Source organism: Nannobrachium achirus (genome assembly GCF_963921795.1).
Source record: "Nannobrachium achirus genome assembly, chromosome: 21".
Lineage (NCBI taxonomy): Eukaryota > Metazoa > Chordata > Actinopteri > Myctophiformes > Myctophidae > Nannobrachium > Nannobrachium achirus.
This window is the reverse complement of record NC_137828.1, coordinates 45,115,647-45,134,414: the sequence shown is the minus strand read 5'-3', so window position 1 is coordinate 45,134,414 and position 18,768 is coordinate 45,115,647. Positions and strand designations below refer to the sequence as shown.

At 42.4% G+C, this 18,768-nt stretch overlaps 1 protein-coding gene across 1 annotated transcript in view; it reads right to left on the bottom strand.

Annotated features, from left to right (window-relative positions):
• Positions 1 to 18,768, bottom strand: part of plppr5b (phospholipid phosphatase related 5b) — a gene marked incomplete at both ends in the record, with an annotated part of 157,411 nt that overhangs the window by 28,727 nt on the left and 109,916 nt on the right. Inside the window, one exon of the mRNA XM_080751612.1 lies at positions 4,053 to 4,229. Within this exon, the coding sequence (XP_080607738.1) occupies positions 4,053 to 4,229 (177 nt within the window). The remainder of the gene's footprint in view (positions 1 to 4,052; positions 4,230 to 18,768) is intronic.

Below are 18,768 nucleotides of genomic sequence, written 5' to 3'. Positions count from 1 at the left end.
GTATTGTAAAGTACAACCGTGTGATGTCATCAAGTTGTACTTTACAATACAAACCCCAAAATCAATCCTCCAGTTCTAGGCAACACAGAAGGGGGGGAACTTTTTTTCTATTTCCACACAACTCCTCTAAGGTATATTAATGACATAGTTCAATATTGAAAATGGGTGGTCTGCCCCTTTAAGTACAATTTTGAGGTACCTGTATGTGTACTTTACTTAAGTATTTCCAATTTCCAAAACTTTTAATATCTTGGCTATTTTCAAACATTTTGTACTTTTACTTTTGGTACTTGCCAATACTTTTGTACTTTTTAAGTAAAATCTAAATTCCAGACTTTTAATTGTAAGAGTATTTCTACATTGCAGCATTGATACTTTTACTTGAGTAAAATATGTGAGTACCTTTCCTTTTTACTTTTTAAATAAAATCTATTGAAAATTGTGCAGGTTTTACAATCATTTTAAGCAGTCAAAGAAGTCATATGAATACAGTCATACATTAAAGTAATTATAATATAATATGTAAGGGCATTACTTTTCTTTTTTTGTTTAACCCTCACCTTTTTTTCCCTTCTTTTTTTACATCAAAGCAAGTACCTTTCCCACCACCATACATGCACAAGCAAAAGAGCGCGCCGCTGGAAGTCTGCCATGGGGGTCATCCGACGTTTGTGATGTTCGTGACGCAATTACGTCTCGACATAACACATTTCGAAATAGTGAATTTTCCCAACAATACACCTTGATTCAGCTTCTTCTGGGTGCTTCAGAACGCCACTGAGCAACTTGCATTAACACTTCGCCAGCCGAAATAGAATGGCTTGTTGGTAGATTAGCCGTGAAATTTCTATTATTATATTATGATCTGAACAGCATTCATTTTACAAGACCTTCAGCGCAATACCATGTAGTCTTCATCCCCCATAACCATCACGCGATCCCTGTTGTATTCTCACCACAGTCCCCAGCGAAATTCCTCAATCTGCATTGGCTTAGAGTGGCGGTTTCAGCCGAGGCATCTTCTCCCTGTGCGTTTCGCGTGTGTGATCCGTTCACGTAAATGTGGGCTCAAATAATCCAAGTATGACTCTACAGTCGATATGAACATTTTTGCTAGCTTAGCCCCCAGCACTCCAGCTATGATAACGCTAACGTCTAAACAGAAAATGGATGGGAGCTGGGAAGCTATAGCAGGGAAAGGACCTGACGTCACTTCCGCTTCATGTCAGAGGAGCCATGCGCTATCGATGGACGAGCGGTGACTAGGGAAGGTTAGACGATCGCAGATTTTCGGATAAATATCATTTATTTCGTTTTTAATGACCCAGTACGGTAAATTCCGGTCTGGCTGAGACTCCTTGCTCAGATGTCCGGTATAAAACGGTTTTAATATGGGCATCTCCATACGGCTGTCAAAGTGTTAAAATGAATAGCTGGGGCGGGGCTATCCGCTCTCTATAATATATATAACTCTATGGGTTCACAAGGTCTATCCATCCATCCATACGTCTTCAACCGCTTATCCGGAATCGGGTCGCGGGGGTAACAGTTCCAACTGGATTTCCAGATTTCCTTATCCCGAGCAACTTCCTCCACTCCCTGAGGGACTATACAGAGGCGTTCCCAAGCCAGTTTGGAGATATAATCCTTCCATCTGGTCTTTGGTCTGCCACGGGGTCTCCTCCCAGTGGGATGTGCATCGAGGACCTTCCTAGAAAGGTGCTCGCGGGGCATCCGTCCACTGTGTCTTATTAGGCTTAATGGAAAAGAGCTATATGCACTCGGACTGCAAAATGCATCCTCCCACACAGCACTAACACAATACTTTACTAATACGTAAAGCAGAAAAGTGGCGGCCATGGAACTAATGGGTTGGGAAGGTCAACAGACAGCCAGTGCTTGTTGCAATGAAAAGAAGTGCAGACCTTGATGCACTGCAGAGGTTGGCAGTTGGCACCCCTAACTTCCAGTCATGTCAAAATGCACATCACGTCCAACAGGAATAAGATGCTATATATTTTACAACGAGGCTCTGCAAGAGGCTAGACATCTATTAAGAGGGCCTCTATACCACCATTATATTTTTGTTGAAATATAACACAAATGTGGAGTCATACGTCAAATGTCAAAGGTCATACATTACGTCAAACATATACAGTATGTCAGACAAAAGGGGGTTCCACACTAGCCGCGGTCACCGCCTCCTAGCAATTCATTTTCAATGGGAGGCGGGTGGCTTTTTCAGCCGCGCAGCGACGTTTTGAGGCGGCGAGGAGAGCGGGCACGGTCCCGTGAAATCCCCCGCGAGCGTGCTCGTTTGTGCATGCGTACGCGGGCGGTGAGAGATGGATTGTGTTCATCTTTGTGAAATACCGCGCGGCGTTTACTCACTGAACGAGTGTGTTTGTGTCTCACCGCGGTGCGGCCACCGCTGATCCTAGCGGCAGCCCCGACGGCAACCGCCTGTAGTGTGTAGGGCACCATAAACAGCTGAGCACGAAGATGCTATGCACACCAGGTCCTTAGTGGTGCCGGCTCATGGCATAATAATCTCAATGGTAGTCTTTAAAAGACAAGAAAGCGGCCGCACACACTGTTGACCAAAGTGCCAGTATTTATTTTAGGGCGTAGAGTATAAGAAAACCAACGTCTCAACGTCAAACAACTGCCTTTCTTCAGGGTATGATACCCTGGATCATTGTCATCTTGTTGAAAACCACTGGTTTAGAACCATTGTTCTTATTAGTTATTAACTAATTAATTATTAATTAATTCGAGTTATTAACAGTTCTGCTGCCGTTGACAATCCTCACCGTCATTGAAAGGGTTAAAATCGTGGTGCCGTTGACGGTGAGGACTGTGAATCTTACTGTATTTACAGTAAAGGTATAATTACTTACAGTATGTCTCTCCGGTCCCGCCCACATCGGTAATGTCCGCGATTTGTTTACAACGCACATCGGGCGTGCACACGAAGTGAACGTCCTCCATAGTAAATCCATTGAGAGGCCCATAAAGAGACTTCATTTACTCAAAAGAGACATTTTTGGAGCTGTGTGGAGCTCCCTATACGTGGCCGTGTGTGTGGGTCTGTCTGTCTGTTTGTCTGTTTGTCTGTCTGTCTCCGGGTATGTAGCCTGCAGTAACCTTTTCTGCCCACACATGTTAAGGGAGGGGCGCTGTTGTTCAGGATAGGCCAGGCATAGGCCAGGCACACTCACACACACACTCACACACAAACACACACAGGGGCCACACACACACACACACACACACACACACACACACACACACACACAGGGGGCACACACACACACACACACACACACACACACACACACACACACACACACACACACACACACAGCTCCACTTCGAACAGAGGTTCGATTTTTTATACAAAGGGTGGTCTGCATACTGTACACAATAGACTCGGCTGGGCACAGCCATGTTTCTCTTCTGGACCCACACTGTCATGTGACTAGATGACATAATCGTTGCCGTCAAGTGATAATCCAAAAAAACAAAAACAACCCCCTTCCAGCCCTTCAAAATAATAGCGGAAGCCTACGGAGAAAGCGGCGCGGCACCAAGGCACCAAGCATCCCTTCAGATTAAAAGGCAGTAGATGTGTTAACCAAATGGACCCTCATAGATCTTTAACTCTTGAGAGTGTAAAATGAAACCAAATGGACCCTTAAACCAAATTGACCCATTGTTAAACATCTGCATTACTTAATTTACATGAAGTCTAGCTAATGTAGAAGAATTGTTATTTTGGTCAATGTTTGCCTGTTATCTCTCCTATGGTACCACATCAATACAACATGGAATTGTGGAGGTTTTGGATCTGAGAGGCTGAATCTCATCAAATGGTGGTCCATGGCTCAAATGCTGAATAAATAATGGACCTTGATATGGAAAGGATTGAAAACCAGTGTTCTAAAGTTTAGAACACTGGTTTTCAACCCTTTTCATATCACGGTCCAACATGCACAAAATGTGCACACTGATGCTGTTTGGTATTATGGTTGTATAGTGTGGTCTCTCACCAGGAAGGTGGCGATGGCGATGCCGATGATGAAGCCAGCGATGACGTCGGACCAGTGGTTTCGGTACTCGGCCACGCGGTTCAGGCCGGTCAGGAAGGCCAGACACACCAGTGTCAGAGACAGCACCGGTTTGGCTAGACGGGTCCCCTTGGCCTGCACTGTGTAGGTCACATACATCTGGGGAGACGCACGCACGCACGCACGCACGCACGCACGCACGCACACACACACACACACACAGAATCAGAATCAGCTTCATTATCACAGGTTTACAGAAGTAAAGAAGTGGGTGAAATTCGTTTTTATGCATAGTTCCCATCATATTGTTATTTTCCATAGAAGAAAGAAAGGGAAGAAGAGAAGGGGGCAAGGGGGGAAAGGAGATCAAGCAAGAAAAAAACAAGAAAAAGAAAACAACATATTTACATATAGTATCGAGATGAGATACAAAGGTGCGTGAGCACATCAGCAGATGTATGCACGCACATTAGTAGTTATGATTAGGCCTACTAATGCTGTTTATGGGCAGTAGTACTGGTAGCATGTTCCAATTAACTGCTGCACTGAATCTGTAGGAACATCATTCTTCTATGAAAGGTGGGGTTTTCAGGCAGAGAGTACAAAAACATGTACAAATAACATGTTCACATCAAAATCTGCAGTTTCAATTTCAATTCATGATGCCATGATGACAAGGTTACGGTTACCCGATGTGTCTTTAATGAATACAAACTCTGTATATTGGGCTCATCCAAAATGGTTTTGAGTGCCACAGAGCAGTGGGCTTGATCTTTTTCTACAAGATCAATAAACAAAGCCAAAGTAAACAGCATGTCTTGATAATGAGGATATCATTATTATGTTTCAGTGATGTTAGTAAAGCCCGGCAACCAAGATAACATTCTATCAAACACTCATTTCAAAAGCCTGGAGCACTTTAATGTTTGAATGCACACTTCACTGACTACACTTGAAGTCCTAAAGACTACACTGTAGAACCAGCAGAATCCCTGTTGCATGTATTATTTATCATCACTTAAAGGAGTAGTTCGCCGGTTTTCAACCAAGTCTGTGTTCTTTTAGTCAGCTACGTTCATGCTAAAATGCGTCTATTTCCTTACATTACTGTTCTGTTGCCAGCAGGGGGCCTTCCACCACGTACGTCATAGACTGATTTGGCCAATGAAACGCCTGGGTTCCAGAGGCTATGACGTATGAGGTGGAAGGTCGTTAGGCTATTGAAACTACAATAGGATTTGACCCGGTGCGGTTGCCATAGCGCACTGACTGCCGTACAGTCTCAATTTGTCCCTGCCCTGAGCGAGTGTTTCTTAAGTGACGATAAATAATAAATGCAACAGGGATTGTGCTGGTTCTACAGTGTAGTCTTTAGGACTTCAATAATGCAACAGGGATTGTGCTGGTTCTACAGTGTAGTCTTTAGGACTTCAATAATGCAACAGGGATTCTGCTGGTTCTACAGTGTAGTCTTTAGGACTTCAAGTGTAGTCAGTTAAGAAACACTTGCTCAGGGCAGGGACAAATTGAGACTGTACCGCGTTACTGGGAGGACGATTAGCCACGTTTAGCCTGTAGCTAAACTCCTAATGTAATAATGACATAAAGACAGGTCACACTCATGTACAGTATGCTACTCCAAAGCTATGGAAATCTTTGAGGGGGTACCAAATGGACCCCTACGGGTCTGTAACTCTTAGAGTTATGGAGTCCTTGAAATTAAAACGTTTGAGAAACACTGCATTAGTGGATATTTGCCCATGCAGCACTGGCTATCATTCAGTAGACACAATACAACCACATGAACACCCACAGGGCCGGTGAATGCGCTGGGCATCCTTTTCTACCTAATTACCCATCAACCCATGTCAGTCAGTGTCAGTGAGATAGACAGACTGTCACTTTGCCTTGCTTGCTTGCTTTTTGTGTTGTGTAATACTAGTAGCCTAAATAGAACTGTAGGCACTAAATCGTTGTAGCAATTGACCGACTGTAAAGTGTTAACTACTACAGTGAAGTGTCAATCAATGACAGAGAGAGAAGCAAGCTAACTGTGTCGCATGAGAAGATAACTGTGTTATTAGAGCTCTGTATAGTGGAACAGTTAATGCAAGTAAAGGAAGTCAGTAACACACAACAAAATGCTGCCATATAAACCACGATCAGTGTGGCAGTTTAGAGGAAAGAAGGTGAGAAATGTTCAGAGGAAGCGCATCAGAGGAAGCTTGTTGGGTCCTGAACACCCAACAATAAAGGATGGAATGCATGTTTGTATCAGAACACATACACCACCTCTACAAAGATATGTATTACAAAGTGGTGATTCCAGCAAAAGGCTTGGGCATTTGTACAGCATAATTTTGACAAGCGGGGGAGAAATTGCCGGGGCACTGGACAATTTTATAATCCAAAATAAAGCCATGAAATTAGTCTTGATTCTTACTAGCCTTACAAGTTCAATTTAGATTAGTCTGGAAAATGTCAGAGAGAGAGAGAGAGAGAGAGAGAGAGAGAGAGAGAGAGAGAGAGAGAGAGAGAGAGAGAGAGAGAGAGAGAGAGAGAGAGAGAGATTATAGGGGACAGCATAAAGGGTGCTTGACAGCTCCATTTCTTTGGCTTTGCCGGTTTCAAATGCAGCTGGGAAACGAGGCGTGTCCCAGCCTGTGTCAATTGTCACTGTGGCATACATGGCCCCAATGAACAGCACAGAAAAATCCTCTACGGTTAACAATTTACAATTTAGAGTGATTTACAATAAACTAGGATAGCACAAGGTAATACATCAAGTGCATAGAAATAGTAAAACGTATTTGTTAGTCTAATAGTAGAATAACGCCAAAAATAAAATCAATAATCTGTACATATCTGAATCTGAATCTATACACACTATAGGATGCCAGGTCTACAATGACCTGGCATCAGCCTATATAAATGCAATCTAAATATCTATGGTCATTGAGGGTAGGCAAGTGCTACGGTAAGTGCTATGGGTGCTATCTATGGGTGAGTCTGAAGAGGTGAGTCTATAGGGAGTGAGTCTGCAGTTCTAATTGCGATGGGGAGTTCATACCACAGTTTGGGAGCCAGGAGGGCGAAGAGTCTGGTCCATTAATTCGGACTCAAATGGACCCGGCTTTCACTGTGCAGTGTGTGTATGAGAGAGTGTTTCGTTATTAAATACAGGTGGTAAAGCTGTTCCTTCAACTTGTATTTTAGTCAGCTAAAATATGACTTGATGGCAGATACTAATATTATCCATAAATAATATAGACTGTTTGTTTAGATCCATCAGCAACAGAGCAGGGGAGAGCTGATTAGAGGTGGAAAATACTCAAGTAATAGTACTCGAGTATTTGCTCAAGAGTAGTTTTTTTTGAGGATCTGTACTTTTACTCTTACTTTTGAGTAATTTAAAAAGTAAATACTTGTACTGGTTACTTTTCATTTGGACAATGAGTAAAGCCCTTTGCACACAGGCGCGTTTATCCGTACGGAGAAAACGGACAATTTCACTTTTTAAAAAGAAAACAATGATTCTCTACGACCTCATGCACACCGGATCCGAATTGGCCGTGCGACGAGTGGCTGCGGCCGTGCGTTTTTTTCTCGATCGAACCCAGTTCGATTTGTGCGTCTTGTAGCATGCGGTAAAAAACTCATCACTCCTTTTATGACTCCTTTTGGGATCCGCAGCGCCGATTCCGCACAGCATTGCACACCAAATCTAATGCGTTTTATTCATGCTGCAAACGAAAAAAACGCAACTGTCTTGTGTGCAAAGGGCTTAAGAGTAGTCTAAATTCAGTAAATAAGTAAAGTAAATTCAATACCTCTGGTCAAAAATAGGCCAAATTGTCAAATAATAGAGGCCAAAATTGTGGAAATAGCAGATCTACATGCTCACAACGCCTCTGTGGCATTGTGAGCATGCTATGTTCACAATGGAACAGATGTAGTCAAACTAATGTAGGCCTAATGCCAACTCCTACAATTCTTAGTGCCTGTTAGGGTGGGGGTCCGCAGTTGAAATATTATTATTTTGGGGGTCGCAGCCTGAAAAGGTTGAGAACCCCTGACCTAAGAAATGTCCTTTGTTTCCAACATTTGCAGCACTTGATTTGTGTGTATTGTTTACATACAGTTTACATAATATATACATTCTTAAAAATTTTATTAAAAGTGGTTTTCTGATTAATGGTCTTCTCTTCCTGGTTAATGACATCGCATTGGGACAGCTTAGGTAACCGGTAACATGTAACATGTAATTAATGTAAAAAAAAAGTACTTTTACTTTTTACTCAAAGAGTAGTGCTACTTTTTACTCTTACTTTTGAGTAATTTCCTGGACTAGTAATTTTACTCTTACTCTTAAGGTGGTTGCACACTGCTGCGTTTTTCGGGCCGAATATCGGAGTGAATTTCGGAGCACGCAAATAAAAAAATCAACCTCACGTTATGTCAGTCACGTTTGCACACTGCCGCCCGTTTCGCGCACCACTCGGTCCCTTGCTCTTTCTATCTCTCTCTCTCTCCTTGCCCTGAAAAACGCATTTCGCAACGAAAAACGCAGCAGTGTGCAACCAGCTTTACTCTTACTCTTACTCTTACTAAAAAAGTAACAGTACTCTTACTTTGATTAGGATTTTTCAGTACTCTTTCCACATCTAGAGCTGATACCACTGTCATATCAAGTATGGAGTCCACAGCTGACTTGAGCCTGCACGGCCACTAATTCAGAGGGAGCAAATCAAGCAGAAGAGAAGAGGAAGAAGCCTTGAGCATCGTTTCTACCCTGCTTCTCCTCTCCTCCTCTTTAGTTCATGTGGGACTCAGCTGAGAGGAGAGGGCCAGAGGGGAGTGAACCTCAGTGTGTCAACTCCATCAACCCCTGTGACAGCTCCAAATGATCACCATAATGCACTATCCATCACACTTCTTCAGGCGCAGTCCCTAGCGCTCGCTCTCATGGCAAGCATGAGCGGGTCGGGAACCCAGAAGTGGTTCATGCCGAGATTTCAGGGTCACGCTAATAAAAACAAAAACATTGTGTTGTGTTGTGTTGTGTTGTGTTGTGTTGTGTTGTGTCATGTATTGACAATGGGGGATCACACAAACCCAGTCCACGTTGTGAAAACGGGTAGAGGAGTGTGGGTGAAGACGCAGAAATAATGATGGAAAATATGTCATCTCTGTTCATTTCATCCATAGGTGTTAAAGGAGTAGTAAACCCCCAAAATGACTTTTTTTCTATTGATTAGTCACGCCATGGAGAGTAGAGTTCAATAATATTTTTAGTTTTTTGTCGCATTCCTAAGACAAAAATGTGATAACAATACATTTACCCCCATTCGTTCCGGATGGGGACCCGTTTATCCGGAATCAATGTGGGTAAATTTCCTCCTTTTGTTTTAGGAATGTGACAAAAAACAAAAAAAATTATTCTATTCTACTCTCCATGGCGTGAGTAATCAATAGAACAAAAAGTCATTTTGGGGTGAACTACTCCTTTAATATACAGATGAATGAAAACCATCTATACAAAATAATTGCAAATAGTTCAAATAATTGTGAACGGGTGGCTATGTAATAATTGTGACAGGCCTGAGGTTGACAGAAAAATAAGTGCAGCATTAATGACTCTTATAGGACAGACCTAATCCTTGCGCAGGAAAACTAAAAACTCAAATCATCTAGAGATAAACCTGAGCCGAAGGGAAATTAAATATGAAAAACCGAGAGCAACGTTATCTACTGAAGTCTGAGATCATCTGAGACAAGCGCACGCACGCACGCACGCACGCACACGCATGCACACACCCACGCACGCACACACACAGAAAGGAAAAAAATAGCAGGGAGGAGAGAAAGATGAAGGGAGAGATATGCATGTATCAATATTACACAGCATATGAATTGATACAGATTTTATTTCAGGCAGCAGAGAGAGAGAGAGAGAGAGAGAGAGAGAGAGAGAGAGAGAGAGAGAGAGAGAGAGAGAGAGAGAGAGAGAGACGGTAAGGCAAAACAGCAAAAGAATATCATATATCAAACTTTGGAAATTAACTTCAGCTCTAGACCCAATATTGTCCTCCCCACCCGGAGTGAACTCGTGTGGTCACCAGTGGTGGTAACAGTAATCACATGTCTTACTTAAGTAAAAGTACTAGTAAGAAGCCTCAGGGCAACAAGACATGGCGCCATGTCTTGGCCATCTGGCTAGTGATGTATATCAGACCAGTTACCCATACATGGAGACCCCTGGTACCCATACATGGAGTTCCATGTACTGTATAATATACAGTACGCTATTATGGATCCATATTATGGAGATATGCTGTGAGAGCCCAAACATGCTTACTCAGTTATTCGTTATGTGAAAGTCCTATGATGTCTATGACATCTGGCATTATACCCTGTTATGCCCATACATGGAGATCCCTGTCTATAGGGATCTAACAGGGCATCATCTATAGGGATCTAACAGGGCATCATCTTTTTTTTTTTATGCCCATATATGGCGATCCCTAACAGAATCCCTTTTATGCCCATATATGGAGATCCCTGTCTGAGTATCTGACATCACTGTGATGTCACCTGTTTATGCCCATATATGGAGATCCCTAATCTGAGTATCTGCCATCACTGTGATGTGAATACAATAGTTGCCTTAAAGATGTAGTGGAGTAGTACAAGTACTGACAATTGGGAATACTCCAGTAAAAGTAAAAAATGCCTCAGAAATGTACTTGGTCACATTAATGGCCATTGTGGAGCTGTGTTCAGACAGGGCTGTTGCTGAAGCCTATATTTTTCCTGTTAATATCCGACATTAGCGGACATTGGTACGGCGCTATATCAGAGGCCTGTCAGGGTAAATGGGGAGCACGACACAATAAATCGGGAAAAAGAGCAGAGAGCTGGAGAGACACATCCTCTTTTCCACGACACTTCCCCACATCAATCTGCCAATGAAAGTTCAAACGATGTCATGTTAATAATCGCAGAGGGCGGATGCAGGCGCAATAAGTCCCCGTTAACTAAATGAATTAATACTCTTGCTGACTTTAAAGGTTGATTTAAAGGCATTTTTCTCACTCTGGCCGGACGTTATTCACGGTTTGAAGAATTGTTTGCTAGGCGTTTTGACTGTTTTATTAGTGAGCAGAGGGTGCAGGCATGCGAGATATGTGGGAGGAGAGATGAGGAATGAGAGTCCAAGTGCTATCCGTGAGTTGGGATTCAAATGCAGGTCAATGTGATGAATGTGATAATAAGCTAACTGCTAAAGCTATGGGTCAATGTGATGAATGTGTTAATACGCTAACTGCTAAGCTACGAGTCATGTGATGAATGTGATAATAGGCTAACTGCTAAACTATGGGTCAATGTGATGAATGTGATAATAAGCTAACTTTTAAGCTACAGGTTCCAAAACCTTTCCGTGCCAAGAAACACAAAATACCCCTAGCCTATGTGGGGACTGCTCCTAAGTCCTACATCTCATTAGTCCTACTTTGGTTAGGTTTAGGCATAGTTTTACCGAGGTTAGGGTTAGGGTTTGGGTTAGGTTTAGGCCTAGCTTTACTGAGGTTAGGGTTAGGTATAGTAATAGTATTTTTCACCAGGTTAACATTCACCAGATCCGAACTAATGGGATGTAGGAACAATGAGATGTCGGACCAATGCCATGGCTCCACCTACGCTGCCCTACAAAGCCAAAGTGCAGTAACTACGCTAGAGGGAAAACAATCACTTATAAATGAGTTTAAAAGTGTTTCAACTCGTCAGCCAAATGTACCTTTTGCGGTGGTAAACGTGTGTGGAGAACATGAGCCAAATTATATATGGGCATATAATTGATAATACACTAACCTGTTCCTGAGGTAATTGTTTATCCCCCAAAATCACGAAGGCTGACCTTTGGTTACTGCGCTTTGGCTTTAACTAGTAGCCGGTAGTCGGTTCTAGAGATACCTGACGTGCAGCCACACACACAGATTCACACATCTAAAGTAGGATTATTCAGTGGTGGAAAAATTACTCAGATGTTTTACTTAAGTAAAAGTATCAATGCTGTACCAAAAGTACAAAATGTTTGAAAATAGCCTAGGTATAAAATAGGTCTACAGTGAATTAATGTATGTTTTATAATATAATCATTTATACCTGCAAAGTAACTAGTAATTAAAGTTTTCAAATATTAGTAGTTTTCAATATTTGCCTCTGAGATAGTGGAGCAAAAGTACAAGTACTGAAAACAGGAAATACTAAAGTACTGTACAAATACCTCAAAACTCAAAGTACAGCACTTAAGTAAATGTAGTTACTTTACACCACTGGGATTATTATTATAACATTAAAATGTCCTTTCTTTTCCATTTGGCCCCGTGGCGTGTCCTGGAGGCCCTTGCATTGAACAGCTGTGTACTAAGCCATCAGTGCACCCCTAGGCACCCCGATGTTACCCTGCCTGATGCAATGTGTGGCAGTCTGTGGCCATTGCACTAGTCTAGCCACTGCACGCTCTTTGTACAACAGGACAATGACAAAGAAAGATTAGGACCAACACTCCCAAATTGACTCATTATTTTCTCACACGGATGTTTGGGGCAAGGTGCCCTAGCTCTTCAGCGTCTAACGGAAAGGGAGTCGAAAAGCAGAATGAATTAAGACCATGACATAAAAAGGTGTGAACCTACTAGGCTGGGTGCTGGACCAAAAACAGTAAGTAACAGCATAAGAATAAAAAAGAGTCTGCACACCAACTGAGCACTCCCAAACGTATGTTTACTAGCGGTAACGATGAAGAAGAGACTGGTCGGCTTGAAACTACTGGTAAACATACGTTTTGGAGTATCATTTAATGTGTAAAAATAACTTCAGTCATAGCGGGAGCGGGAGTGGCTCAGGGGTAGAGTGGCCGGTAGATCGGTCGGATGGGACCTGTGACGTTCTCGGTTCGATTCCGGGTTCCCCCAGAGATAAGCGTCGTAGTGTTCTTGCGCAAGGCGCTGAACCCCTAATTGCTCCCAATGTGCAGGTTGGTGCCTTGCATGTATGGTTTCCTCCACCATCTGTGTGTGAATGTGTGCGTGAATGGGTGAATGTAATGCACACTCTACAGTATGTGAAGCGCAAAAAAAAAGCGCTGTATAAATACGCCATTTACAATATAACATTAGCATTTGAATGTGTCGTTTACAGCCTGATTCTGATCATCCTTGGGTCAGCGGATGCTGGGCAGATGCGTTTGGGATTGTGATGGCATGGCATGATGACGTGGTCGCACAATAGCTGTAAGCCTACAAAGAGCAAATAATCATCTCCACAGCTGCTTCAGGAGTGTGTGTGTGTGTGTGCGCGTGCGTGCATGCGTGCGTGCGAGAGAGAGTGTGCTTGTATTAAGTGGTTTTAATACTGACTCTCTTCCGCCCATGCAGCGCAACACAGTGCAAAGAGGCAGCTCAATTATCATTCATTGCCATCTTCCAACCGACACGGTTGCCATTTTTACCCCAGGCGCCCGCGGCCACAAATGAGCTTGTGACCTATTTATAGTGCCTGGGCATGTCATTGCGTTGTGTGTGGTCCGTCGCAAGCTAGGGCACACTGCTATCTTACACACCGCGTTTAACACCGGCAAGGTAGTCTTATTGGCACACTGATGCACTGGCGTAATGACCCCCCGCCGGGCCCCAATGCAAGGTTTTCACCAGAGGCCTCAGGAAAAAAACACTGAACACAATAATATACAGTACAGCAGCAGTTGGCACAGTGGCCCAAAAGAACACTATACAGTAATGCTATCCTTTTTTTTGTGCTTTTTGGGGCCCTAATGCGACTGCATTGCCTGCATTGCCTGTAGCTACGCGCCTGCACTGATGGCACAGATATTTCCATTTTACACTCCTTTAATTAACATTACATCCATCCATCATGCTTTGATAAGTGGTTTAAAAACAACCTGAGAGTGAGTGTATCGTCTGTCGGGTGGAAAGCTCATATTATGTAAAAGAAAAACTGTTACTCAGCATTCAAATTAAAAGATGGCAAAAGCAGCAGATTTACAAGCTCGTTTCGAGCTCGACGATTTTATGCTTTTGTGTGACGCTTTTGCATCATGCTTTTGTATAATCGAGTTAAGGCATTAATTTGCGAAAAACAAACACAAAGAGTTAGAATATGGAGATAAGAGGTTTCTACCCGACAATATATCGTCACTGCCGGGCATGCAAAAACCTTATATCTCCAAGTTTCAATATATATATATATATATATATATATATATATATATATATATATATATTTTAAGTAAAGCCCTGCTTCAAGACGCGACAGTCTTGAAGTAGATAGCAGATCTACAAGCAAACAACGCCTCGTGGTGCGAACGGTTTGGACATACAGTACAAGGTTTCCACACCAACAATATGATTACATGGATATGTGACGATATCACATAATGTCTCTTGGACATATTAGTGTGTGTGTGTGCGTGCGTGTGCGTGTGCCGAGCTTGGAGCTGTAAGACGACACACAAGGGCCTTTGCTAGATGACCTAGATAACAAACCCAATCTGCTGTCCCCTGCATCGTGGAGCCGGAGCAGGAACCATGCGGGGCCCGAGGCCATTCATCCCCGGATATACACTCACTCACCGCTCGTCAGCTCGCCCAGACAACACGCTCGCTCTCGCGCCGACACAGAGAGAGGCCGCCGCGGCATCACACTGTGGCACACAATCACACAAAATAGATTGATGTCCTTTTCCTTTCATCCTTTCACTTTGGTCTGCCAGCAGGAAGAGATGAGGGACATTTACATTCCTGCTGGAGGATGTCAAAAGACACCACTTGTGTGTGTGTGTGTGTGTGTGTGTGTGTGTGTGTGTGTGTGTGTGTGTGTGTGTGTGTGTCAGTGTGTGTGTGTGTGTGTGTGTGTGTGTGTGTGTGTGTGTGTGTGTGTGTGTGCGTGCTTGCGTGCGTGCGTGCGTGCGTGTGCGTGTGCGTGTGTCCGCGTGAGTGCAACATATGCGTGTTTAAATACTTAATTTCTGTTCTTGTGAGGATCAAATGCCCCCCCAGTTGAGGGAACATTTGACGAACACCTCCTGAAGAAAACCACATTTTCCTGGTTCTTAACTCAATAGGGTGCAGTTTTAGGATTAGGGCTTATGTTAGAGCTTATGTTAGAAGACTTAAAGGTTGACATAATATCGTAATAGTAGTAGTTTGTGTGTGTGTGTGTGTGTGTGTGTGTGTGTGTGTGTGTGTGTGTGTGTGTGTGTGTGTGTGTGTGTGTGTGTGTGTGTGTGTGCATGTGCGTGCGTGCGTAAAGCCATACATACTCAAAAGTCATAGCAAAATTGGATCCCATCTGAGGAATAGACGGAGAGGACAGGGGAGAAAACGTGTCTAAATTGATCCTGTGAAGCCACTCGCTTCATGTCAAGAGCCCCCAAATTGATATTTATTTGGCTGCAGACCCGCAATCTGAAAATATTTTGTTGCCAGGGAGCAATAGGCATAATTTCACTTATTTCAGTTATTTCAGTCAATAACACTTATACTTGAGCCCCATTTCGAAAATAGTGAAAATGGTGGATCTAATATTTTTGCTAATTGTTTGGGGGGCAAAAAGATAAAATGTTTGAAGACGTTCGCTTAGAAAGTGGTTAATAAAAGAATGGTTTCATTTAACAATATACCGCTAATGTAAATTATAACACGTGTCACATGTAGATGGATGGGTATCGATTGCAACAAAATCAGATTAATCTGCGAAAACTATTCAGAATTGGGGATAATATGGATAAAATAACTGAATTTAAGGTTAAATGTGAACACTAGGGGGGTATCCCAACTCAAATGACGCCCCTGCCATGGACCCCCATAAGAGAATAGAATATTACACACTGACAAAGGCTGGATAGCCGATATGTTTGTTTCTTGTGTAAGGCATTATGGAGAGATAAAGAAGGGTTACAAGTTACAACCCTCCAACGAGCAGCAAAAGATCCCAATTATCTTCCGCAATGAGTCACAACCTGCTGCAGAGGCCAGAATCACAGTGGTTTTGCAACACCCAGAGCTGTCATGTCCCTTGTGTGAAGGGCCTGTAACCAGTCCTCTGAATTAATTGGCTCTATGCACAGCCATAGAGCACCAAAGTCATGACGTGACTCGCTCATCCCCCGCCCAAATATATAATACTAGAGGGTCGCGGCCCTTCTGGCCGCTCACATCTAGTTAAAAAAATAAAAAAATAAAAAAAAAGTTAAAAAAAAAAGTTAAAAAAAAAGTTAAAATAAATAAATAAAATAAAACGTTAAGAAAAAAAAAAAAATTGGGGGGGGAACTATTGTGGCGGAACTATTGTGCCGCAGCGCACGTTTCCGGTCGGACATATTTGACCGGCGGACTATTCTATACAGAGGCAAAATATGAGGGTAATAACGAATACAACTGTATACAGAGGTTTGGAAACAACATCTTGCAAAGGTGACATGGGTGTTTTTTAAGCTATATTTAGTACATATGTAGTACATCTTGGCCAAGTGGTTTGGTATTTAAGTTAGCGATACATGACCCGGAAGTAGATCACTTACTCTTTTGTAATATAAAGATGGGCATACAAGGGACAAGGATGGAATGTGATGTCACAATGTGATGTCAAACAATGTGATGTCATAGGTCTTCTTCTTTCGTGTATCATCGTCCTTGATGATTGGTTGGCGACATTTTATTTCACAAGATTTCTTGTAGGTCATTGAGGCGTTACCCTCTGACATTACTGACAAGATGTGACGGTTTTCATCGTTTCCTTTTAACACAACGTACGCCAAACTCGTTCAGTAACGAGACAAGGCCACTGGAGGACGCTGTGCCAAAACTCAGTTTGCATATCAGCGTGCATATGTCATAACGTGACGCGCACGTTATGACTCTCTCTCTCTCTCATGGAATCTTTGAGATGGGAATGTCTGTAATTATTGTAATCTTTCCTTTCACTGGTCTCGTGGAGTGGAAAAACACAGCCCTGCTGCCAAACCTCTGAGCACCACACTTAAGCCCCATTTCTAAAATGTATTGAGTTCTCATACTGTACGCGTGTACGGATATGTAAAGTGGCATTGCTGTAAATAGATTTTGTACGAAATGAAAGCCTGCCAGTTACTTATAATGAGGCATTAATGAGGTGACATCATGGATTGAGCTCTCTCTCTCTTTGATCTTTGCGCCTCTGTCTTTTTTTTTTTTTTTTTGAAAATCGATCAAACTATAATATTAAGGACTGTCTATCTATCACCCTAACATGTGCGTGAAGGTGCGAACATTAAGCAAGCAGTGACTATTTGTCTGATAGTTTAATTGTGTCATTTTGGCTGTGCAGATGTTTTCATTATGATAATGTATTTGCTCTGCATTAGAAGCAATTATTACCCGGCTTGGTTGAATGCTTGATTCTGATTGGTCGAGCGCTGAAATCAGCGGTGAATTATAGGCGTATAATGACCGCTCCGCTCTATAATTCACCACTGCCTAATCAACGGCTCAGAACACCTGCTGCAGTCAGGCTGCACTGCGTGAATGTAGTGCCGTATCCAACATGTCAGCCATGTAAACAAAGACACAGCGTCATTTACAACTAAACATTGCGCTCAAGAAAGTTTTTCAAAACATTTGAGGCGAGTAATAGACGACGCATTATCAGAAAATGGATTCTATTTGATCAGCACTTCCTTGTTTTCCAAGGCGACCGTCTTGGGCTGTGGGGGGCGCCCAGCGCAATACTTGTGGAATACTTCCAGCCGTCTGTAAACAAGGAAATTCTTTGTTTTGTTTTTAGTTTTGAGTCAAATTATTAATTTGATTTATTAGCCGGGTAATAAGTGCTATAAGGTCTTGCTGCTTGGTCATTATGGCGTATATGGACACTTCAGGCTGATAATTCCTCTCGGCTGCGCCTCGGGGAATTATCAGCCTGTCATGTCCATATAAGCCATAATGACTGCGCAGCAAGACGTTATCGCATACATAGAATGGTGAGAGTAGATTTATGGTGTTGTCTGTTGACAATGTGTTGATCTGGGAGCCCAGCCCACTTTTTTTATACAGATATAATTGCTACATGACCTGTAGCCTGTATGTTCGCCTCAGTTCCCTCAACACATTGATTGCCCGGTTTATTTTAATTCATTTGGTAGCTTCTGCCGCAATTTTTCATTGTTTTTACCGTATTTCCGAGGCTCGGTCAAACATGTAATCTGATTACTGTAATCTAGGGGTGTAACGATATAGTAACTGTATCGAAATATCGTTTTTAACTCAATAAATTGAAGTATATCAAAATGAAAATAGCTAAAATCGAATCGTATCGTTTTATTTTGTATCGTATCGAATCGGCGGTGCAAAGAATCGATTGTATCGATACTACCTACTTGTGCATTGTATTTAGTATTTTTAAGAAGAAAAAATGAAAAGGAGGGGTTTAATTACTTTTCCTTTCCATATAGCTACACTGGTCTATCGATAAACGTGTATAATCTCTGGGTTCATGTCAAGGTGCAGGTTTGTACAATGTTCATGTATTTTGCAGATAATCACTGTTTACTTATTTATATCCATAATACATGTTTCCCTTAAAAACCTGCACTATCCACACCTTTCACACTTTCTTTGCTAAATAGTTACTATATCGA